Raw genomic sequence first — 25,542 nt, 5'->3', positions numbered from 1 at the left:
ATATGATAATTATTGGTTTATTTTAGGTGATTATTAATATTTGGTTTATTATTTCACAGCTTCGACATATTAGTTTTTTTATATTTTTATTACAAGCTTTATACTTTTGTATCGCAATAATACAAAACAGATTATGAAAACGCTGATAATGAATAAGATGAATATCTCCAATATACAAAGCATCAAACAATATATTATTGACAGTACTAATGTATTAGAGCAATGTAACAATTTTGTTGCATGACATACTTCATTTTGCAATCTTAGATCCAATATTACAAAGCATAGTCTTTATAAACATGTGTGTTCTATGTGCAAGATACATATAAATTCTACATCTACTAACTTGACACCTACCTAACAATAGAAAGACATATATCAAGTAAGATTTATATTCACAGCTTGAACGTTTATTAGCCGGAGAAATATATAGAAAGTGTAGAACATGTTTATATAGATTTTATTTCTGCAGAGACAAGTCACCTATAAGTCTATAAAAAATAAATATGACTATATTAGAAGAAATATTTCAAGTCTACAAGGCACTCAACATTTCATCTTTCATATTCAGGAACATTATTTATCCTCAACAAATTGTAGATGTGACACATCGCATGTAATAAAATATTTTGACATTATCTTTCTTTCTCTTTCTCTCTCTATTGTACATTCTAGCAACAGGATAGAGCAGACTGAATTGTAGATGTGACACATCAACATGAATATTTAATAGTGATTATTTCACAATATATGCACAATATATTGCACAATACATTAACTTAAATTGCATTTTTACTTTTAAGAATATTCCATTGTTTCATATATTTATATTGTTCTCTCTAATGCTTTTATAATATCAACTGTGTATTAGAGAATAAAAAATTTATTAAACATATAAAGTACGCATAATAATAAATTTTAGAAAGTAAGAGTGTCACTTTATATTTTGATACATTTAATAGTTATGTCTGAGTTTAAAGGAAAAAACAATGAAATAATTCTATATCACATTATAAATAAATAAAAACGTAGCTTATGTATTTTTACTTTATACGCCTCTTTGAATGAGAAATAAAATGCAATACAAAAAGATATATTTGTATTACATTTTATTGTATTATGTAACTCATGTCATGCCAACTAAATTAATGAAAAGAAGTCAAATTTAATCTTCAAATTGCTATTTTTTATTAATTTGACATCTATGAGTTTATGTCAATTAATTAAAAATGAGATGACGGATTTTTACATAATGTGTAGTAGAATATAATTTTTACTCTCTATATTTTAGTGATAATTAAAATATTCGAAATTAAAGCCAATTTTATACTTCTATCTCAAACCTAAATATTTTGTATGTAAACATTACATTGTGTACGGATATATGTATCAACAAAGTGTCAATTTTTAATATAGTGGCGACGTGCATTCGCACTCATTTATATTTTATATTTTATTTTTATTAAAATTTATGTATAAAATAATACTATATATCAATTCAATAATTAATAATAATAATTAGGTGCTTTAAAATTGTCAGCAAATTGTACAACTTGCATTTTTGTATCATGCAATAATTGTACAGAATTAAACAACTCTAGATTTGTAAAAAAAAAAATTCTAAGAGAAATCAAAATTTTGCATTATACAAGTACGATTTAATCGTATATAATGTGTCTCAAATATGACGTGGTAATTGTTTCTTAGATTCTGTATTTTTTCGCTATTCTAAAAAAACCTATTATTTGCAATCGTAAAATAAAATATCGTTTCAAGAATTTGAAAATAATAAAATCTTTTTATATTTTAACATTTAAAGCAACAAAAAAAATAAACTACTGTTATTTTATATATGTGTATAAAATCAGTGACATATACTTGCATTGGTTGTAGGAATGTATAAGAAAAAAAATAACTAGCGCAAACGTTACCTAATAGTCTTAACAATCGAAATATAAAAAATTTACTAAAATAATTATTTTAAATTATCATGTGTAAATAAATAAAATTTGAAACATTGCTCTCTTTTCAACATTCTCTACGTCGAAAAATAGGCAGTTTTTATTCATCGCGGCTTTTATTTATACGATTTAAATAAAGTGCGACTGCGTAAAAACAAGAATCCTTTACATTGAAAGAGATTCACATCGCGATTCTACATTAAGCTACACAACTATCTTGAAGGGCACAGTCAGTACTCTTACATCAAAGAGTACAATATTATAAACTAATTTTAATATAAGTATACCTTGCATGTGTTGTCCAAACACATATTAACGTTTAAATTTAGTGCTTTTTGGTTGTCGATAGGATACTTCCTTGTTCACTCTTTTCCACATATAAAGAATATCCAAGGATTTAACCGAATAATTTCCAGAAGTCATTTTACAGAACACATTCTAGAAATGTATCAATTAAACTCTGCGAAATATCCTGTATTTTCATTCTTTCAAGCTCTTTGTAATAAACCATACTTGAAAGAATATTGTCTAGTTTGTATTTCTTATAAGTAAAATATATTGCATACTCTTTTTTATCACGACATAATAATAGATTCTTGCTTGTAATTCTTGGGATTGAGACTTTCTTCTATGGAAACAAATGTAAATCCATTCATCTTTGCACTATTGTTTTCATTACTCGTCGATAAGTCTATGTTGCTCTCGTTTTTGACAGTTACACTTTGACAAATCTTGACATTATTTTCTGTCTTTATATCAACAGAAACAACTTTATTCTCTTGCAGATTACTGGATGTATCTTGACAATTTATTTCCTTCATATCCTTTTCGTTTGAATCACTTACTAATGTTGTGTCATTTATTTTTTCTTTAGAGGGTTTTAATTTCTGTTTCTTCAATTTGATGTCTCCTTTATCAGAATTCAATGTCATGTGCGTTTTAACATGGTTTTTGAAGAAAGCGAATGATTTGCAAACATAGTCACATTTATCACAAGTAAATTCCGCCAACCGTTGCGTCGTAAACATCTCCTTTTGACCGTTATGTTGTTTAGTCATGTGTTTCTTCATATCGTACTTATTGCTAAAAGATTCGTCACAGAGATTGCAGAAGAAGAGCTTCACGCCTTTGTGCTTCGCGACGTGCATTTTAAAATACCAGTCGGTGCTGAAATGTTTCGAGCAGTATTCGCAGACAAAAGTTTTTTTTCTCTTTAAGATCTTTTGTCCTTTGTGCAACTTTTGTATCGAATATTGTTGTATTGGAACTTTCACAGCGTCCTTTTGTTGCGTTACCGTAGTAGTGTTCGAAGTAGTAACAGTAGTTGTAGCAGTATTAGTGGTAACAGCATTAACTGTGGTAGCAACAGTGGTAGTAACCTTAGTGGTAACTACAGCAGCAGGCTGAAGAGGTGGATTTGATATAGTCACCGGCGTTACTACATTTTCCGCCATGATGCAGAATTTGGGGATACCCTGTGTTCGATGGAGCAATGACGGCGCAGTTATCAAGTTAGTTATAGGCACCACGCGTATTGGTGTAAGGAACGATTTAGCCTGAATCGGTGTGGTCGTTAAAACATGTGACGGTGATACGACCCAACTGTTTATCGTCAAAGATTGAACAGTGGTAGTTTGAGGTGAACAAGTTGTGAGGCGAACGTATTGATTCTGCGAAGATGAAACTGAAGCAGAAGTAGCGACAGAAGCAGGAACAGAAGTAGGAGTTGAAGTAGGCGTCACGTACAGCTTTTGTTGCAGGTTTGGAAACTCAACTTGATTTATCGGTTGCGTTTTGCTTTCTGTCGGACGCGATGTGTTTTGCGACGAAATTGTAAAGGGCACACTTCCACAGATATTCGCGAAGTTATTTCCTTGTGAATTAATTTTGATAGGTTGAGTATTAGATATATTAGTGCCAATTGTGCCAATTGATTGAGGGGTGAGCACTGAAGTTATGGTGATGATCGGTGGTTGTCTAGGTGTTGTTTTTGGAATGATTATTATCTCCTCATTCTTTCGCAAAGTTTCCATCGCTTTTTCGGGATCCGAGTAATCATTCCTCTTCATTTTCGCGTTTTCTAAAATTTGCAATTCACGTTCGCGCATCCTCTCCTTTAGCAAATGCGCTCTATCTACATTGTTGTGCCTGTATTCATCCTTTCTTGTGCAATTCCTATGACATATCCGAGATTTCCATCCTTTCAACGTTATTCCACAGATGTCGCACACGTGAAATTTATCGCATTTGTATAATTTTATTGACCCCCGACGACAACGATTATGATCGATACTCAACGCATCGCAATATTTGTTTTTGCAGTGTTTTTCGACTGGCGCATTTATTTCTTCCTCTTCTATGTTTACCGCTAACACAGGTGACACTCTATCATTATCCACGTACTGTTGTACCGTAACATCGCAAACAATGTTCTCGCATGGTTCATAGTGGCCACATAATTTCTTTCTAACAGGCAGTAGAGCAATTTCTGATTTCTTATCCACTATTTTCGAAGGTAAAAGATTAGCATCGTCTTCTTCTTCTTCATCTGATATATTCACCGGAACTATTGATATCGCAGGTGATTTCATATTGTTCATCGTTGTTGCACACATGCCATTTTTCTTATTGTCAAGTATAACCTTGTCAAACTCATTCAGAGACATTGTAAAATTGTCTGGTAGATTTAATAATTGTTTTACTGCATCCGAATAAAATATCTGTAAATAAAATCACATTTTGCAAAAATTGTGTAACACAGAAAGTAGTTCATTGCTTTGGCATAAACAATAACATTTGATAGAATATAATATACTTATTTCTATTCATTTACTTTTCTGTTTACACAATATACACATAACTCACGTCGGGTAAAGTGTTTTGATTCATTAGGTTCATTTTATTTATAGCTGCAAGCTGGTGTCGTGGTACATATTCCATCTTCACCATATCAACGAGTACAATATAGGGTCTCCTATAATTTAGAAAATTTCGGTTAAAGGGCGATCAAATTTGTTTTTCAGTTGATTCTGCTTTACTTTATGTAACTAATGTAAACTTAAATTGGAGCAAATGAATCAGAATGAAAAGTATATCGCATGGCAGAAAATCATTTGTAGGTTAGTTAAATTTATAGACAAAATATATCTTTAAAATTTCCCCGAATACTTCTTCGATTGTTTTCGTTTAATCATGTATATGGAATTTTTTTAAACTAATAGAGAGAAATTTAACTTATTAGAGAGAAATAGAACGAGCGAGCGATAAAGAGAGAGAGAGAGAGTGTGTGTGTGTGTATGTGTGTGTGAGACATGGGGAGAGAAATAGCGACTCTCTATGATTGATTTACAATCGGTTCCACGATTTGGAATTTTAATATTAATATAACAGCAGTTGGCGTTGCTTTGGCAATTCTCGGTATCACAGTGATACATATTTCCTTTTCTTCCGGAGAAGCTATTTCTTTTTCAGTGATACCTGGTGATACATACACGGTATGACGAGCCGGATATTTTTGCCGTCCTATTAGATAAATGATAAGCGTGCTCCAATATTCATCCGGGAGCGAGCGACGCGAGATCTGTCAATCGTGTTGCGATCGCGAGAAATTGTCAAATTAATTTTGACGAAAGTGACCATCGACAAAACCGCGTCAAGAGTCAACGCACAAGCGTTGCGCGCATGCGCACTGTGCGCGTCGAATTGTCTACCGTTGCTCGCGCATGATCGATCTTATTGTTAGATCGCGCTCTCGAGAAAACTCGCTTTTTTTTTTCTTTAATTTTTTAAATATTTTTCTTTCTTTTCATATATAGTGTCCTTAAGTACAACATATATCTCCGCACGTTCTATTCTTCTCATTCCTTTTGTTCTCCATTTTTTTCAATCTTTTTGCCTCTTCGCTCGTATTGGAAAAATATTAAGTATCGAGAGCGATATTAATTTCGTAATTATATTTCTTTTTTGAAAAAAAATATGCGATTAAAAAAGACAGTTCCAAAAGAACATCAATTAAATCTTCTTTTTTGCTTTATATTCTTTTTATATAATAGCTGTTTATATATGTAATAATTTATAATATATACATGTATATTAAATTTAATCTTATCTTTATTTGTTATATATTATTCTCCTTTATGTATTTGTTTGTATTACTTGCTGAATTTTGCATATGAAAATAGAGTATATTTATATAATTTTATAATATTTAAAAGTTACAAAAGTTAGTTTTTAATTAAAAAAAAAAAAAAAAAAATTGAGTTTAAATTAATCAAAAAATTTATAAATATCTCACGATCAATATAGGTTTTGTATCAGCTATAACAATAAGGATTTTAAAAATTTGTAATCATTAAATTTTGGATTTATATATATATTGCACGTGTGTGTGCAAAATTTTAAAAATTATTCTTTTTTCGATCGATGCTGGCTCAAATTAATTCTTCCGCAAAATACTGAAATACAAAAGATAGTTCAGAAAAATATTTAGTTGGAATAAAGACTTTATTGTGTGTGTAACATCGTTAAGGTTTTAAGGTAATGTACACTTTATCGCGCGCACGCGTAATTAATTATTGTAGTACTTATCTCAGCAGTGTCATAGATGGGATGCTACTTATCTTTGGTACTGAATGTACAATATGTATTGCAATGATGCTTGTTGTTATTTATTTAATGTGTAAGATGAAATCTTGCAACTTCATCGTATGACATCGTAAGCTTTATTGCCTGATTGAACGATCGTTGTATTTAAGCCAATTTGTCGGATAATTTTTATTATACAGTCGTAATTATAATTACAAATACGTTGCAGTTTAGTGTGACGTTTAATTCTTTTTTTCTCATTTTTTTAGAGTACTCTTACTAAAATAGTAGCATTTATTTAAATATTAATTAACAAGCAGGTGGTTGAGCTAAACCTCCTTCTCGGACATGTATGCAAAATAAATGCTTGATTGTCTCATAATGAAGCAACACATACATACGACGTCACGCATAGAGAAAACAAGCGGAAAAAGCAATGCATAGTACGTGAGTAAAAAAGCTTTATTGAATTTTGGCGAAATTCTATATGTGATTTCTCATGTCATTCACATGTAGGAACTATTATAAACTGAATACTATGAATGAAAAGATATCCTCTGGATTTTTTTTCATACAAAAGAACAAAAAGGACGAGTAATTGCACATATATATATAGCCGGTTTAGTTCAATAAAACCTTTCCACAGTTTTACGCTCTTAATATAATAAAATCTACATATTTTCTTAAATATTTTCAAGAAATCGAAGCTGTCTCTCACAATCGCACGATTAATGCGTTAAGGGTAACTTACAACTTAACTTATCCAGTCCAAAGGTACATTGTATAAAACTTAGCTCTCTCTCTCTCTCTCTCTCTCTCTTTCTTCCTATGTGCTTATCTTACATAAACAATATTTACATGAATCAGTCAAATAAATAGTTTTAGTCTTTGCATCGAGAGCGGCCTTAGACGAAGCAAGTCTTTGTCGCTAATTCATTTACGCGGAGAATGATGAAAAAATAAAGGCGTGATACTCTGGACGATCGAGACAAATATTCAATGATTCTAGTTTAATTTACTGTCGAAAGAACTCATCAACCTTATTCGATTCGCAGTGTTATGTTACTATCGAAACTTTTAACATCTAGATTTTCTTAACTAATGGCATTTCAATTTTGACTCCCACAGGATCTCGAAGGTACAATTTTGTGTCTGTATATATACATATATATATTCTAGATTTCGTTATATTTTAATCTTTGGAAAGAGGCTTTCTATATTAACAGAATTTACGTCTGTCAGATATGACTGCGATTTTTGATAGCTTTTAACTTAACGATGCGTGTGACTTTCGAGATATATATATATATATATTTATGTATCGGTCAAAGACATAAATTCTCGATTTTAATAATTGATCAATTTTTAGCGAATTAATAAAAATGAATACAAGAATAAGTTATATGAAATTTTAAAGATCTCCCTTTTTGCCTCTCCCCTCTCCCTCATTCCTATCTACCTTGCCTCGATTCGACCGACTATCTCTCACACATATAACGGAGCCTTCGTATAGATCTCACAATTTGTGTAGTATGATATAAAATAATTTTGGTCGCATCTATAGCCTGCTAGTCGTAACAAAGTGACGTACAGTGTATTTCTGTGCAATATTCCTTTATACATATACATATATCACAGAGATCAATTAATTTTGTAACACGCCCTGCTCCAGTTTCAAGCGAAGGTTTCGAAAATAATGTTGCTTACTTCGTAATATCGCTTCTTATAAAACGCTTAAGATAAATATTATATATATACGGTAATTATTGGCTTACATGTGTAGGTACGCTTGAACGTCGGCAATGTGTGGGTAGTTTCTACAAAAAATATTTGACAATTTTTAAGTGAATGCTATTTACAATTTTCAATACTATGTCTCTCTTACGTTAACGGCCACTTGCGACCGCAATTTTACAATATCCTGACAAGAAATATAACATTTGTTCGTAAAATTAGCGTTTTTTTCATAAATCTTAAAGGGAAAGATTCGCGATCCTTGTACTATTTCTTTCAACTTCCGTTTAAGAATTCTTAATTAAGAAGTTTTAAAGATATATGTGTATCGTCCTCGTGTGTATGTGTGCACGTATCTATGTTTATATTACTCGTGTATGTTTATATCAGCGTAAACATGTATACTTGTTTACGTATATCTTCTCCAACGAGAATGAATCAATGACAGACTAGAATGTTTCAAGTATAGATTTCCTTCGCTTCTCTTTTTCATGCTGATTATTTGTTTCTTTTCCTTTTTACGTTGCCACCGTCCACTTCTGTCACTTTGGTCGCGCCGGCACCGGCTTTTTATTATTCGCACTCGATATAGTTCTCGTGACACCAGAATTGTTCTTGTTAGCCTCGAACTTTTGCTGAAGCGACGCCACGTTGGATTTACCGCCCGCCGCCCTTTGCAGCGGATTCGTTCTCGCTCCTCCATCCTCGCTTTTGATTGTTTCCGTTTTAGTGGATGCCTTGGACGTCAAATGCGACGTCGCACTCTTGACATTATTCGAATCCTTGACAGATGGCGATAATGATTTAGCTATGCTTGTGTTGCCGGTCGGAGACTTCTTCCTTTCCGATGAGAGATTAGTCATTTTGGACGTAATGTTTACAGGTTTCAACGGCGTCGTAGGCGTCTTTTGCCCACTACTTCTTGGAAGTGTAGGTGTCTTGTGAGCGGATGTCTTCAACGGGAGACTGAACTTGGGATTGCTGCCCACAACGTCTGGTGACTTTGTACCGCCTTGATTCGAGTTCGCGCAGCTCGAGACCAAATCCGGGCTATTGAACTTGCTCGGATTATCCTTAGGACTACAAGGCACATTTTTGACAGATACGGTTGTACGCGATTCCTCTTTATCTAAATCGCTACTCGACTTGGTCGCGTTCAGTTGCGTTTGCCTCGCGTCCGAACGCTGCTTCGTCGAATTTATCGAACTCGCCTCGGACGCTTTCGAAGATTTCAATGACTTTAATGTATTATCTGAACTTTGTCTCGTGAGTTTCACGCTCGACTCGGTCGTTTCTCTGGAAGTCGGACTCTTCGCAATGTTCGGTGGCGTTTTAGTCCTGTTCAAAGGCGGTTTAACCGGAACCTTACTCTCAGCTTGGTCGTCCTTCTTGATATGTATCAAATGAGACGGTCTAGTCTTTGTCGAAGCGAACGGTTTAAACCCTACAGGATTCTCAGGCGGCTTCATACCGAGTTCTTTGGATAGTTCGTCGTTTATGTTAGGATTATTAGACATGAGAGTATCTAGCTTGCTTTTCTCGCTGGATTTCAAGTTTTCATTCGCGTCCGAAATATTTTTATCCGCCTCTTTCTTGTCCACTTGCGGTACATTTATCACGGATGGATGAAGATAACCCGAGCTGGTGGTAGAGCTCGAGGAATTAAACTTGCCGGAAGTCGAGTTCGAGTAAACGCTTCCGGGAGTCTTGTAATGGCTCGAATTCATATAACTACCTAAGGAACTGTCAGAGCCTGTATTTTCCACATTTTTCGATTCATTCTCCTTATTATTCTCCCTCTTCTTCCTAGTTAATGTCGAGGTGGAATATATAGAGTCGAAATTGCGATTCGAAATTTCTGATACAATTTCTGACAGCAAACCCATCGACTCCAGACTGTTCGTACCACCGGTGGACGTCGTGTCAATGCGTTTCGGTAGTTTGTATTCGTTATCGGTCGGTATTGTTGCCTCCAATTCCGTGTTCTTCCTGTTCTTCTCCGGTACAGATTCCTCTATTACCGCGTAGATATTGTCATTCGTAGGCGATTCCTCCCTGATCTCTGACAATGAAGATTCCGCGATCAAGTTCATACAATCGTCGTAAACGTTCTCCAACGGCTTCACGGGCGGATTTTGGTAACCGGGCAGTCCTGGAATCTTTATCGCGCTCTCGACGGACTTTTCCGTCTGCGCGATATTCGGTGGGCCTGGCGGTGGCGACGTAGGCCTTGTACTGGCGGGAATACTGGTGGGCCTCTTGACGGGTGTCGTCTGACGCATCGAACCGAATGTATGGATAAGAGGTCTTGACGTAATTTTGCTGTCTCTCATTGACTGAGCGCGCAGGACCACATTTTTCTTCTCAATCTCGGCTGCTGATATTACCGGGATGACTGGTGCGGCGATCTCGATCTCCTTCTGTGGTATCGGATTGGAAATCTCCAAGTTTCTCAGGATCTCCTTGTCGATGACCTTGTTGGCCTTGTGATGCTGGCTTCTCGGTAGAGAATTCGTGTTCCTTTCATCCCTCTGGGAGTTGCTTCTCATGATGCCGGAGCCAGGACGCAACATCGATGCGATTCGGTTGAGCGTGCTACCTCTATCCGGCTTCTTCTCCGGTTCAGGCAATATCACGTTCGTCAAGGGCGTACTGTTGGGTCTCTGCGGCTTTGAAGGAGCGGTGGTTGGCGGTGCCGGGGCTGGACGTGTGGGTACGTCCGGAGCAGGTCTGGTGGGTATCTTGCCAGCTACCAGTTCGACGGATGTGCAAGTTGTGGCCGCCAATACGGGACTGCTGATTAACGGTCGCGCCGTAGATCCTGGATTCAATGGTGGCAACATTGGAGCGGTCGCATCGTTGACGTTAGAACTCAATAGACTACTTTTTTGTGGCACATTGCACTTTTGCAAGCTCGACTTAATTACATTCGTCTTTATCGCTACGGTAGGCATCCACCCTGGCGGCGGGGATGGGGCCGGTTTCGTGGGCTCGGCCAGTTTGGATTGATTCGAATGAATCGGCGTGATCGTAAAGCCTTTGAACTGACCGAACATATTGTTGGTGTAGCGCTCGTCGGCCTCTGTCTTAGGCAGCAAACTCACGCACGCCGGATCCTGACTCAGGCTAGAATCGATCGTCTCAATGTTACGAGATATGGGGCCCGAACGATCGTTTGTTTTGATTAGCGATCCATTGTGGCGCTCGGTCCTGAAATTTGAAGCAGAATTATAAGCGAAGGAATTGAGGAATTTTTGTAAGCGCAATTATGTGATACTTAATACGTGGCTAATGAAAACGCATTGTGTTTGTAGTTAGATTAATCTCTGAGAATCTTTGCTATGTAGCATAAATTAGAATGTAAAACACACATGTTTTTCTTGTGTAGATTCTCAATAATATAAAGCAAAAAAATGTGTGTTTATTAAAATATTAAAATATAAAAATAATATATCAATTAAAATAGTACAAGATGTAATGTATAAATTTTAAATTTTTTATCACATACTACATATACTTTATCCAACACATGCATTTCAGCATCGTGTGAAAAATAACTATTTTTCTCAAATGCATAACTATTCACCATAAATCCAAACACATGCACAGACAAGAAACATTTGCTGGGAAAAGTTAGTTATAGATTAAGATGTTAGTAGAGCAAGCAGTTGGAAAAGGAAATCATCGAGGAAGACTGAAAACACTGTATATCGATACTACATTTATTAATAATAATAATAATAATTGTACATTTTATTTATCTAAACATGAGTAACATTCGTTGAATATTTATTTTCTATATCCAAGAAATGAGTAAAGAAATAAAAAAATTAAGTACTTCTTAAGTAATAATTAATGAGAAATAATGAAGAAAATTGATTTTTTTTAAACGTCCTCCAAATTTAGCTTCTGATTTATATAATTGTCAATTTTTTTGTAAAATGCAAAGCCAGTAAGAGAAGAATTTTTATTCATGCTCATGCTCATATAACATGATTTTCTGCACATGCTCTACATGTTACATAAGCTCTTTTCTCCGCCTTTATGACGCAATATGTCTATGTAAAAATATTACTTTTATAATTCTTATATAAAAATTTGTTGGTTTTCAATAAGAGAACAGTATTTTGTTCTGCGAAATTGAATGCCTCATTTAACATTAATTATAATGTAGCATTAACAAATTAATAGTTTGAAAACTGTGTAAACCAGAATAGGAAAAAGATAAATAATTGTCTCACATGAAATTTATGTTACAGATGTATGTTAATATTGTAAAATATATTGATGTATATTTTAAAGTTTTTAGATATTTAGATATTTAGTTTTTATATATTTTATATATATTTAATATGCAATTAATAAAATAAAGCCTTTTGTAAATAGATACATAAATTAGATAGCAAATTTGTTTTTTTTCTTCAAGTACATGATCAGTCAGTGAGAACAAAACGCTGTTCATCTAATAATATTCTTAAACATTTTAAGTTTGCAATCACACAAACAATGCATATTGCACCAAAAATGTATTCAATTCAAAATGCTAAATAGGAAGTATACACATCAATTATTATGCCTGCAATTATTACTATATCTCATTACGCTTATTACATCAAAGAATCTGTTTTAAATAAACAGATTTAATCACGATAGACGCGCGAGATAAACGTAATACGATTTATGTTATATTTACATTTATTCTTAGCTATTAATTTCATTTTTCATCTAATTTGTGTAAAAATATTATATATAAAATTTTGATTACATATACATATATATATATATATATATATATATATATATATATATATATAAAACAATATATTGGAGAACATATGTATTATTACGACTATCAGCAGTTGGAATCACAGTAGGAATTATTTTAGCGTGTTCTGACAACAGTCCAAATATTGTTTCTATATACCATCACCATTTTCGAGTCCCCCATGTTATAATGCAAAAATCATAACTCACACAAGAATGCTATGATATTTGCACTATATTAAATAAAATAATTTTTAAATTATAACAATCTATTTCATATTTATTTAAAGAATACTTATTATACTTGATTAATAATTGATTCTGACTTTCTTTTAAAATTATTATCACGCTTTTATATTGATAAAATCTTTGAATTTTTTTTAATTCGACTTTTGAGCAAATAATGTTGATTTTTAATTGGAATTATTCTTTCCCGATCTATCAGAATATAAATATAAATTCCATTACTATAGATTATAAAACCGATTCGAGATTCATATATCATAATGCATTATGTAAACAGTAAATCAATAAATTTTTCTAATAATACGTGAATTTTCACGCTAAATATCTACGTGTGATTAGATTCGTACAAACAGATTAGAAATCGCTCAGATCTTTGGTTTTAAACTTTGAGCAGGTGCCGGTGGGGGCGGTGGTTTTTTATTGTAAAATGGAGCAGGCGTCTTCGAATTATTAAATAATACGTCTGTCTTTGGAGTAACGTCAGACGTACTGGCTGGACTTTCATTCAAGTGCTCGAATTTGAATTCGGTATTGAGTGTAAGTCCTTTAACATTTTTAGGCGATTTTCTTTGAATTTGTTGAATACACTCCGATATCTTGAGGCCTAATTCCGATCTAAGCGGAGCAGGTCTCTTTGACTGAATTTCAACGGCAGGCATCGAAACAATCGCAACGTTATCCTGCGTTTTGGACTTTGCGCTAACGTCTGGCTTTACGTTGCCGAATAACAATGACTTTCTATACTCGATATTATTGCTACACTTAATAGCGTCCGGATTGGTGGTGGATATCAAATCAGTCTTAGTTATCTGTAGCGACTCTTTAAGTGCGGCGTTATCACTGACTGTAAATATTTTGTTCGCGCTACGAGTGGTATTCTTTCGCTTCGGCGTGAAATAGGCGGAGACCATCCTGAGAAATTTACTACCGGCAGTGTAATGTGTCTTTGACGTAGGTACACTGAGTGACTTATTAGCATGCGGTTTGCGTTTCTCTTTAAAACGGTCGAAACTAAATACGTACGTAGACATCACGTCCTTCTTCCAATGCTGGGAATTCCTGACGTACCAAACTCCGAGCAGCAGTAGAGCTATGGTGGGCGTCACTCCCAAGAAGACAACGTAGAGCGCGATTATGAAATCGTTCCGTGCTGAAAGTACATGAAATGCATATCATACAGTCATACCCAGTCGAAAATCTATAAAAATATATCAAACTAAAACGCCTTTTCTTAATTATCAAGCGCTATTTTTCCGCTAAAATTATTTAGAATTCTAAACAAACGTATTTTTTATTTCTTATTCTATATCTCGAAATTAATAAGATAAGTATAAGTAGGTAAGATATTCACCGTTTGGATCTTCAGTTGGACCGCTATCTTCGGAGCCTCCGATTCCGGGATGAAGGCAGTCAGGTGGTCGAAAGCCCCGGTTACAATGACAATGACCAAGACTGTTACACACTCCGTTACCGTTACAATTGCTCGGGCAGGCTTTGCTGCCGGACACGGATGCTCTCAAATCCGCTACTGACATACATTTTTGATTCACGCACATCTATACATAAATGAATTATAATTAATACAAGTTATTTAATTACAATATTTTTTTGGTCTACTTCATACTAAAAAAAAAAAAAAAAAACAAACTTTCATCGTTGGAAATATTTTACCTTTCCAGGTGCACACTTAGCGCCGTCCGGTGCGAGTCCAGGATCGACCTCGCTCAATCCGAGATCGACCAAAGCGTTACGACATGGTATTATCTTTCCGCCGTTATTGATGAAGGAATGGGCTAAGGTTGCCACCGATTCCATGCCAAATTCTAACCGTTCATTCAAATGCTTACAGTGTAGCATGCCGCAGAGAACATTTCTATAACAGATCCGATACATCAAAATCCAAATCTTCTCTCACGCTATCATTCTTACATATGGTATAATATTCCAACTTACTGATTGGTGCACTTGATGAAATTCGAGTCGACGCGATTATAGCCGCAATTACCATTCTTTGTCCCCCGATTGTTCATATCGTAACATTGCGTGTCGGAGGACCAACCGGTTGGACCCCACAAGAGTTTACACTGATCGTCATGCGTCCTGCACGAGCCCTGATAACAGAAAGCTTTGCCTACGTTACAGGTTTCACCGTCCATCTTAAATACGTCCGCCGGGCAATATTCGCTTTGACCCGTGCAATATTCCGGTAGATCACACTCGTGTTCGGCGCTTCGGCACTCCGTGCCCGCGGTCTTCGGCCTGCAGGTCTTCAGGTCACAGCACTCGCCAGTGGCGCAACTCGCGTTACTGTGCAGCATGCAGGTGGTTACGTTGCAGCAGGGATTGTCGCAGTTCTCCTTGAGGCCACAGTCACACTGCTCGCCCGATTCGACGAATCCGTTGCCACATATAGGGCTATCGAAGAGCTTCTGCGGTTTGTTCCTCAAACAATAATCCATGCCGTGCTCAAAGGCTATAGCCAAGTGTTCCAACGAGCATGTGGACCAATGCGTTGGTCCGGACGAGCCACTAGACGGTGCCATTATACACCTGAAATGACAGAATAATTATTAAAGCTGAACTTGGAGGAGTGAATTGACAATTCACAAGTACAATATTATTAGAAAAAGGTAAAGCTGTGACGCACTTCTCTTCAGGGCAGCCACAATCCGGTCCGTCGTGTTCCATGCCAAAATTATGGCCCATCTCGTGAGCAACAGTGGCAGCTACTAAACCAACGACGTTTGAATGATCCATAGAAACGCCGCCGGAGAACTCGAAGGTACATATTGGTCCCTTAAGAGCCTTGCCGACCACCCCGCCTTCAAAAGTGATTCGCCTGTTGTCGAGAAACAAAAATATCAGACTCATTATTGTTTTACGTTACAGCTAATCTACGCGTCTCGCACTGCGAGTAAGTAACACTCACGTCAACAGCTGGGCATTATCGTTGGGTATATCCTTAATCAGCTTCTCCCTGCGGTAACGCAGGAAATTGGATAGAGTGGTGTCGCCATTCGATGATAGATTTATCTCGTCCGACTCGGACCATACTTGCACGCCGACCAGAGCGATGAACACGTTCAATGGCATATACAGCTGCAAACACATCGAGATACCCTTGTATTTTGTATAGAGATTTCGCAGTATCGTGATACGGTTGAGTAACGCGCTAATTAATCTCTTTGTCTCGCTGCGTCAGAGAGCATCTATATATATAGTGTGTCGCGCTTTCTCTTGGTTGTCGATATATTAGAGATCCAAAGAAAGCTCCATCATCGTCATTGGTTGGTGATACATTAAAAAGAAAGTGAAATGAAAAATATTTAAACTTGGAGAATACTAACACAATCTAATTTTTTCGTAATGTTAAACGAGTTTTATTTTAGTAGTATAACTTGTAACATAAAAAGAAATTTAGTGTTAAAAATACATTTAACAATTTTTAACAATGTTAAATCAATTTTCGAAAATAATTAACAAGATTTATTAAAACTCTGGCACCTGATGTTTCTATTTTTTGAAGAAAAGAAGATTTGAATATTCATGTGAACATAATTATGTATTTAACAGCCAATTAACCTAGATCAAGTAAAATTCATGGAACGAAATTATTAAACCTGATGGTTATAAGTACGTTCCAGCGAATTTTAGGAAAAGGAAACCGCAAATGTTCAAAGCGTCTAATTGGATAATGGAGTTGGTGAACTAGCGCCGCGCGCTTTAGCTCGTTCTCATTCGACTTGAGGTCGAACTGAATTATACGTGCAGTTTAAATGATGACAATGATGTTACTTACAGCGTTGATAATGTTGGCGATGTCCTTACAGTGCTGATGTACTTTATCCAGGTTTTCGTCGAGCGCCATATATTCCTTCTTGTCGATTACAAGTACTAGCTCCACATAACGTGACTGCCTATTCGCGTTGTAGGGTCCCCGAATAATTTCAGTCGCTCTTTTGTGCTATGAAAAAAAAAAAGTCAGCTACGTGATGTTGATTGTAAAATTTATTAATTTTTTATCATTAACTTAATTATCAATTTTATTCGTTAGAGTTAATAATTTATTGCAAGACGATGTACTTTGATTTCTCAAGCATCTTTTATCATCCATAATTGTTTAAATAATTCATTAATTATTAAAAAATTCAATTTTATCTAAATTTTGGCAAATACAACACAAGAGGGTAATAGGGTAAACTAGGGTATGATGGTCATACGGAAAAGATGGCCATAGGCTGTAATTTTTTCAATAATCGCTACATAGTGCTTTTTTAGTCATTATCAAAGATAATCGATATTTACAGTAGTTTATGTGCATTGTTTGAAATAATAATATTGTGAATCTGATATCATATTTTTACTTTTGACTACCTGCAAAGTTTTTCATTTGTCCACTAAAAACTATTGTAACGTCGAATAAATTACAGTTAAGCTATCGTAATCGACGTTAGACATATTATAAAGATATATAATTGTTATATAATTGTTATATGACCTATCATTTTTATTTTCGTTTTTACTATTTGTTATAAATATTATGTTGTACTATTTTGATAATATAAAATTTCTATTAAATATTTTTCTTTTAATTTCAATAACATTACGTAATTTAAGCTTCAGTGAAGATAATATGTCAAACACTATTAAAAAATAAAAGTATGTTTTTTGCATTTTAAAAAACTACGGCCATCTTACCCGAGTTTACCCTATTTACAGGTGCTTTCAATTGTTTACAAGTCTTCCAACAAAAAGAAAGAAAGAACGATAGAGCAGAAAAGCATACGAAATGCACGCAAATCACCGAGCATAAAAAAATCTTCTGCAACCACGTTCTTTGAAGTCGTGTAATTTGCTTGAGGAGGAAGAAAGGGAAAAGAGTTTGTGTGAAATTTTTTTTCCGTTCTCTGTACACATACATACCCTGGACATTCTTTCGATCTCGCGACGATCGCGAGGGACAACGTGGTGCGGCAACGTGCCTTCGTAACCTGTAACCGAGGAAAAACGTCAGACTTTACATAGAGACACGATCGTTGGTAGCGAGATTCCCGGTAGAACCGTGGACAAAGAGCCTCCGAGGCCTTGCTCTCACATTCGTTAAGACCGTTAAGGAGAGACCAGTCTTTCCGAGACGGGTCTTTGAGCCCAAGCTCAAAGAAGGAGCGAGGGCATCGTCACTGAGGGAGGACGAGAACCCGCGAGAAGCGTTCGCTATTAAAGATTGCGTTTCTCAAAGTCAAAGCTCGCGTGAATACTGTTAAAGAAATCCATAGAAATCGCTTTGCCCAAGTTTCTCAACAGATGCGATCTCGGAACGAATGATTTGTGAGTGTCAAGTTGCGTGAGTCAACTTTATTACTCATGAAACTCGGAGATCTTAATTATTAACGTCGTTAGCTTCGTAAGATGCGACACGTGTCTCTTCAAAGTAATAATTATCTCGACTTTTGGGGATGACGCTGTTAAAGAAACGAATAATAATTGCTTGCAATAATAATTAAGTCGACAGGAGAAATAGTGACATTGACACGCTAATAATATCAATTTTCTTCAAACACAATCTTTAGCTTTTCCGCTATATTTCTATTAATTAAGGGTATGATTTTTTTTTTTTTTTTTTTTTTTTAAAGAAACATTTATATGTAATAATACGATTATATAAATGATTGATTCGCGCAAGATATACTCACCACAAGTTTTATTGGCAATGAGATCGCTATGCTTGTAAAGGTAATGTGGAGAATCCAAGCTCTCGTCTTCCGAATGGATGTAGTGAAGATTCTCACCATCGAAGATGACACCACGCAATCCTTTACAAGTGGATAACGCCACCCATGAATCGGGAACATCTCGAACACTACCTTGGTAATGACAGAGTTCCTGCAAGATTCACGCAACTCGTGAATATCATTCGCTAAAATACACATTAGTTTTAAGAGATTTTTTTTCAATTTTCTTTTAATTTTATCGACATTTGAGTGAAATTTCTCTATCGGTTTTATCGCATAATTTACAGTAGTTTTTACTTTGTGCATATATATATATATATATATATAATTTTCCTTGCTACAATTCGGAATGTATGACTGAAATGTGATCTCGTGTAACTTGATCGCCGCAAGTGAAAAATAAATATACAATCTTCCACAAAGATAAACTTTTAATTAAACTTATGCTTTAATTTTTCCTATAAATAAATAAATGAATATAAAGATAAATAAATAAATATATATAATACATATGTATTTGCGTATTAAATTTGATTTGGATCTATCTAATTCTGCCATTTAACGTCATCTAATTATGTCATTTAACGTTCATTAGACCGATTCATGATGTGTGTGAGTCACGATAATGTATCAAGAAATCGAGGCGTTCGTGCTCGAGTCTGCAAAGTTATAGTTTGCAGGCTTATCTCGGTTTCGCGGATGTACATCGAAATCGTACATCGGCTCGCAGTACAAATATAGTTGTCCCAGATTCTGAAACGTGCGCACGCCGTTGGCGAACCCCGGTGATTTTTCACGTTCCTTTTTCCGCCGCGAGGAATGAGGGAGGAGAGCCGTTTACTTCGGAGAGCAAGCATGTTACTTTCCCGAAAGAAGTTGCTCCGACAAAGAAGCACGATCTCGCAGAGGGTGAGTATCGGGATCGTCTCTGAAACGCTCTCCCCGTTACGAGAGCCATCGATCCACGGTCCATTATTCGATCGCCGCGTAGGAAAGTGTACACGGGATTGAATTAAAAGGAAAAACGTGTTGATATTAAATTTTTGTATGATTGTTTAATGCAAGCGTGACGCTTATTTATTGCCAGCACCTCGCGCGTACGTCATTCGTTGTCATGAAAATGCAGTAAAGACTCTTTCATCGCGAAGCTCCAATCTCAATGATATTTGATTAAAAATTGATTTCTCAGCAGCAATAAACTTTTTAGTTTTATCATCAGAGCAAAAGATCAGTATTCTGGAAATTTCAATATTAAACGACGAAATCGAAGAAATTGCAAGGATTCAAATACGCGAGAGGAGCTAGGAATTTATTTGCATCCAAGGATTTAGTTTGTATCGCGTACTTAAACATTTCAAAGATCCACTGCATAAATTACAACTACTAGCAAGTCTTCAATAATAATAAAAAAAAAAAAAAAAAAAAAAGGCACGTATCAAATATATGTTTTATGTATTTTTTTAAGCAAGAATGAAACGATCGTATCCTTCGTTTTAAATATGTATCGTTTTCCATTCTTTGCGCACACGTGACTGATTTACAGTAAGCTCGTGAGCGTTTAATTCACATAAGACATAAAACATCCATAGTCATCCCTCACCTATATGCGTTCAAGGATAATAACCGGGACCCGCTTGATATATAAGGGACGGATAAAAGCATACAGCTTGATTCATTGTCGGATAAGAGAAAAATTTCGCGAGAGCGTAACGTGCTCCATGGAAAGCGCGTTACGAGGCGTGTCGGCGGAATATGAAATTTTGTATTCGCCTATGGTATAAGCTTATCCTCGCTTCTATTAAATGTAATATCGCGTGCGCGCCGCATTGGAGATTATGTAGATTTATATCACGAGAGAGCGCTGAGCGAAAGAAAAATACATTTCGTAACAGCCGCGTCCTTATTACCAGGACGGTAAATTTCAGAACCGCACACGTTGAGAGAATAAAAAGGTGGACCCCCCGTACCCTCGGTAATAATAGACTCTATCGTTTCCCCTTTGATGGGAGTAATTGTCGCGTCTATCGCATATTTCTATTTTACATTCCACCTATTTCTATTTTCTCTTTTAACGTGCTTAAAATTAGTTTAGCCACGCGAAGAAATTGTATTTATAACCACAAAGAACGGGAGGTGGAACGGAAAACGATGGGATACAGAGCCGGAACCGTCAATTAATTAAATACAATTGTGCAAAACAGTAAATACGATGTCGAGGTGCCAGCGAACTCCAACAGTTGGCGACGACCAGTTTCACGCATGACTTGTGTCCCACATTTCGGATGACTTTTTCTTGTCCATCATCGTCCGATTACATGTAGCCGAACAAAAAACCGCAATTAAATAGAAAGAAGCTAGTCTTTATTGTTAATAATTAAATAAATAATATTATTATTTTTTTTTAATTAAAAATATTTAAAAAATGAAAAATCATATTCATTCAGCTCGTCATCTTACAATTAGAATAAATTCAAACTTTGATAATAATGCTAATACATTGAATTTTTCGACACTCTGATACTATATTTATATATTTAACATAAATATTCTATAGTATGTATAGTATGTATGTACACTAATATTCAATAGTATTGACTTTTTCATCGTTACTTTAATTTATTCTACAATTTTCTTGTATGTTGATTATATCATTAACTTTATTTGTATTATTGGAAAAAATATGTTATAATAATATTAATTCTATGATTTTGCTCTAAGTTTACTGAGAAATGCTTCGATCTAGAGTGTATTTTACTCGTCAATTATAATTAAGTAGTGATATAATTACAGTATCAAGCTCGCGCAGAAATACTTTCAGCTTTAAAAACGTATCGATATTTTATTATAGTGATCATGTAAAAGTTTCTGCTTTCACTTAGGTGATATAATCATCATGCGATTTCGGCCAAAACTTGTAATTAATCGAATAACATTCGGAACTTCTATCATAAATTTCCAAATACGGGGAAATTTTGTAGCCGCTGATTCAGCGAGTAAAATTTAAATTAGCATAACCGGTTTTTCGATTAATATATATTGTACATACATGTCGAATAATATAATGCCGAATATATTTACATCTAATTTTCCGTTTTTTCATTTTAATCTCTCCTGCTTAATTCCATCTGCTATAGCTAGTCAACTATAAAAAAAAGAAAAAAAAAAAAAACGTTATGATAGACAGCGGAATTGGACGATTAACGTGAACAATTTTCGAGTTTTCCCAGGATGATTCTCGCGCTTTGCGCGACTCACTCTGTAGACATGTCGCAATTCAACGTATTCTGGGATGCTTTTTCCTTTTTTTTCTCGTTCATCCTGCCTTTCTCCCACCGGTGCTTGAATTATAAAGCGGAAACACTACCGACCATCGCTCGCGCACAGTTTTATAACGCGACCCGTCATCCGTTGAACACATCGCTATACATTTGCGTGTGTTTGCAACGAGACGTTGTATTAAACATGTAGAGTGAGTCACTCCGATCGATTTCGGTCGTTACACCTGCCTGGTATACCTATACCTATATCTACCAAGTCTATCCGGCGATGACGACAGACAGATATGAACGACGAGAGAGGCGGACACCCGTGGAGAGATTTTTAATTTTCGTGGGACCGGAAATTCAAGTCGAGCGTGGAATCAAATAAACTTTCCCAGATATAGATTCGAGTTCTCTGAAATAGAAATGATGATTTCTCTTTCGCTTCGAACAGAAATTAGTTTTTATTATGATAACACCATTTTTTTTCTACCTGACATACTTGTATCGATCCGATTATAAATGAAAAACGTCTGAAGTTTTCCAGTTGGTCAATTAAATTGCCGATAGTAATGTGAAATATCCCCCGCAGCAAGTTAATACGGTACAAAGGTTCTGTTAAATTAAAATTAAATCGTATGGAGCGACCTTCCTTACATCGTAAAATCGATGTTTCTATAGTCGACTTCTAGAATCATCGTAAAATCGAAACTATTAACTCTTCTATCTAAGAGATAATAAAAGAAGATGTAAATAAGGAATGAGAAAAATTATAATGAGCAAGAGCTCAATAGAGACCAAGTCTCTTTTCTTACGTCGTAGTAATGTAGCGCACAGTTTTAAACAGCTGATTTGTGCTTAGCTCAGCAACATAACGTTTAACATTACGTCTTGTCGCGCTCTACAATATAACACCTTAAAAGTAACGAGATGTACGTGACATGAAACGATAATAAAATAATTATTTAATCTCCAAATGTATGCGAAATGCGTCGAACCAACGCGCGAAAAATTACATGTATCAATTATTCTCTTTTAACGGAATAAACGACCGTGTATACGATCGTAAATTTTATATCGCGTATCAAGCTATAAAAAAGCGATAATGCCGTTCTTTATGTGGCCATTCAATGCGTTGCGAATTGCACGAGAATGGCCGAACGTGACGAACGAATGTCGGCTTCAAGTGGAATGAATCTTGGATGCTTTCTCTCGGTCCTCTTTGTATCCGATAAAATTACACTCGCGTTCGATATCGATTAACCGACGTTGTTTGCGGAAAGGCGGTTAACACGCCACGGCGTGAATACTGTGGGAGTACCCAAGTGTACTTACAACTTTCGACGGGGTGTGCACTTTGTACGTGCCGCGATGTTGGTAGCGTTGCTGATAGCCGACCGGAATTAAATCGGTGTTCAGCCAAAGGTCGAGAACACGCTCAACACCGTCCACAGTGAAACCCACCGTCAGCACGTCCGCGTGCTCGATGTCCTGAAAAATAAACAAAATCGCAATTTAAAGTTTCTGTCCACCCAGTGCATTTTTCTTATTTTTTTTTTACACACCGTTATAAAAATACAAAACTATAATGCATCATCAAAGGACATATATTATAAATACCAAATTTATGACAATGCATTGGGAAATTAAAAAAAAAAAAAAAAAAAAAAATAACGATTATAAAAGCGAGAAGTAATTTTTATAATTTATCATGTAAAAATATAAAAATTATTGTAATTAATTACAAACAAAAATTAAAATTTTAATTTATATTTCGTCGTTTTTTTCATTTTCGATTAAACGAATATTCAGTCTTGTAGGGATGAAAATTTTTGTCGGAAATTGATTGTTTTGTAGAGAGTGTGTGTTCTGGTGCCCCCCCCCCCAAAGAGTTTTAATTAGCCTTAATAAATTATTAAAGTTCTAAAGTTGATAACACAAAAATTATACCATCTTAAAGTTGTGAGAGAAATGTAAGGTTGACCCCCCCCCCCCCCCGTATCTTCAAGTACTATTTTCGGTGTTTTATACGACGCGACGGAATTATTTCTAAAACTGATAGAGAACTGTATAGCTCATTTAAAAAAAAAATAAAGATGACTTTCATAACTTAAAAAGGTCACGAATAAAAAGAATTATTTAATTACACGCACTTTGTAGCAGATTCAAAGCCGTGCAAATTTTTCTTATTAAATTTGTTTGTAACTTTAACCAGTCGCGAGATATTTGCTCGGACATTTATGGACAAACACTCTGTATGCGTGTTTTTCACATATATTTCTTGTCTGCAAAAAGCAATTTGTCGAAGCTCGAATGGTCGAATAATATAGCCGATTCTTTCTTGTCACACTAGAGAGCTCGATCGCGCACCTGTTGCATTAATAGCGATAGAACTATGCTTAAACTTGAGAAAAGAAAATTTCTCTCTTTAAAATTAAATTTCTGAGAGTGTTGTATCGAACTGCAATTAATTTTATACTCGGATGCTCACTTTCTTTGGCCATGAAACCGAGTGACTGAGTATCCAACAACCCGGGAAAATTATCTGAACAATAAACAGGAAAATCACGTCGAATTTTCGAGCCAATATTAAACAGTGAATAGCGGAATTTTCTTACGAACAATTAATTCAAATATAATTTGTATATTTATAAAAAAAGTTATAAAAGTAACGTATCTATTAGCAAAAAATACTATGTATCTGACATTTAAATTTTATTTTTAAATTTTGAAAAAAAATACAATAATGGTAATTTTATGACTAATCATGAATGACAAGATAACGTAGTAACTCGAAATAGAAATTATCATTTTCATGATAAATTTCTCTACTTGATTTCTACGCTTCTATTATTAACCATGACAGAATGAATTCAATCCTTGATTATCAAAGTAATGTTAATTATATTGATAGAACAGTTGACTGTGCATTGCATTTATCGTTTTCGGTACGATTAATTCACTTTGCCCACTGTCATATCATTTGAAATCGCGTAAAACAGTTAACATTATTAGATTACAATTCCGGTTCGAAATTCATAAGCTCTCCCAGAAAATCAGGCGCGTACAGCGTCATCCCTTCCGAGTATACGCGTGCCGAGTGCGAAATGAATTTGCGAATCTCGTTTGCGCCAGCGGCACGGATGTTTAATTCATGGGGGGTACGTCCCAGCCCAGATACTCTTTTCCCGCGAGCGGTGGATGCTGTGTTATCTGCGTTAAGCCGGATATTGCGATGACACCGACGGTAACAACGGTTAA

At 35.2% G+C, this 25,542-nt stretch overlaps 2 protein-coding genes across 2 annotated transcripts in view; both read right to left on the bottom strand.

Moving 5' to 3' along the window:
- Positions 1-13: 13 nt before the first annotated feature.
- On the bottom strand, positions 14-5,667 carry LOC140671766 (uncharacterized). The gene is made up of 3 exons (XM_072903350.1): positions 5,453-5,667; positions 4,827-4,935; positions 14-4,681 (listed from the first exon to the last, which is right to left on the bottom strand). Exons 2-3 carry the CDS (start codon positions 4,908-4,910, stop codon positions 2,537-2,539), a joined length of 2,229 nt encoding a protein of 742 aa, XP_072759451.1. The 5' UTR covers positions 4,911-4,935; positions 5,453-5,667; the 3' UTR covers positions 14-2,536.
- Positions 5,668-6,445: 778 nt separating this feature from the next.
- Positions 6,446-25,542, bottom strand: part of Meltrin (disintegrin and metalloproteinase domain-containing protein meltrin) — an 84,182-nt gene continuing 65,085 nt past the window's right edge. The window contains 12 exon segments of the mRNA XM_072903699.1: positions 6,446-8,837; positions 8,840-11,489; positions 14,313-14,439; positions 14,641-14,845; positions 14,961-15,162; positions 15,243-15,839; positions 15,937-16,128; positions 16,219-16,388; positions 17,089-17,253; positions 18,213-18,280; positions 18,983-19,172; positions 23,617-23,772. Coding sequence (XP_072759800.1) covers positions 8,778-8,837; positions 8,840-11,489; positions 14,313-14,439; positions 14,641-14,845; positions 14,961-15,162; positions 15,243-15,839; positions 15,937-16,128; positions 16,219-16,388; positions 17,089-17,253; positions 18,213-18,280; positions 18,983-19,172; positions 23,617-23,772 — 4,782 coding nt within the window. The 3' untranslated portion in view covers positions 6,446-8,777.

The sequence above is a fragment of the Anoplolepis gracilipes genome, chromosome 12, assembly GCF_047496725.1.
Source record: "Anoplolepis gracilipes chromosome 12, ASM4749672v1, whole genome shotgun sequence".
NCBI classification, from domain to species: domain Eukaryota; kingdom Metazoa; phylum Arthropoda; class Insecta; order Hymenoptera; family Formicidae; genus Anoplolepis; species Anoplolepis gracilipes.
This window is presented reverse-complemented; position numbering and strand designations above follow the sequence as displayed.

What these genes read in the sequence shown, in the direction of transcription:
- LOC140671766 (XM_072903350.1), bottom strand. Translation starts at nt 4,910, where the DNA reads ATGGTGAAGATGGAATATGTACCACGACACCAGCTTGCAGCTATAAAT. An exon ending in ATCAAAACACTTTACCCGAC is followed by an intron (nt 4,682 to 4,826) that starts GTGAGTTATGTG and finishes TTTTATTTACAG; the next exon opens with ATATTTTATTCGGATGCAGT.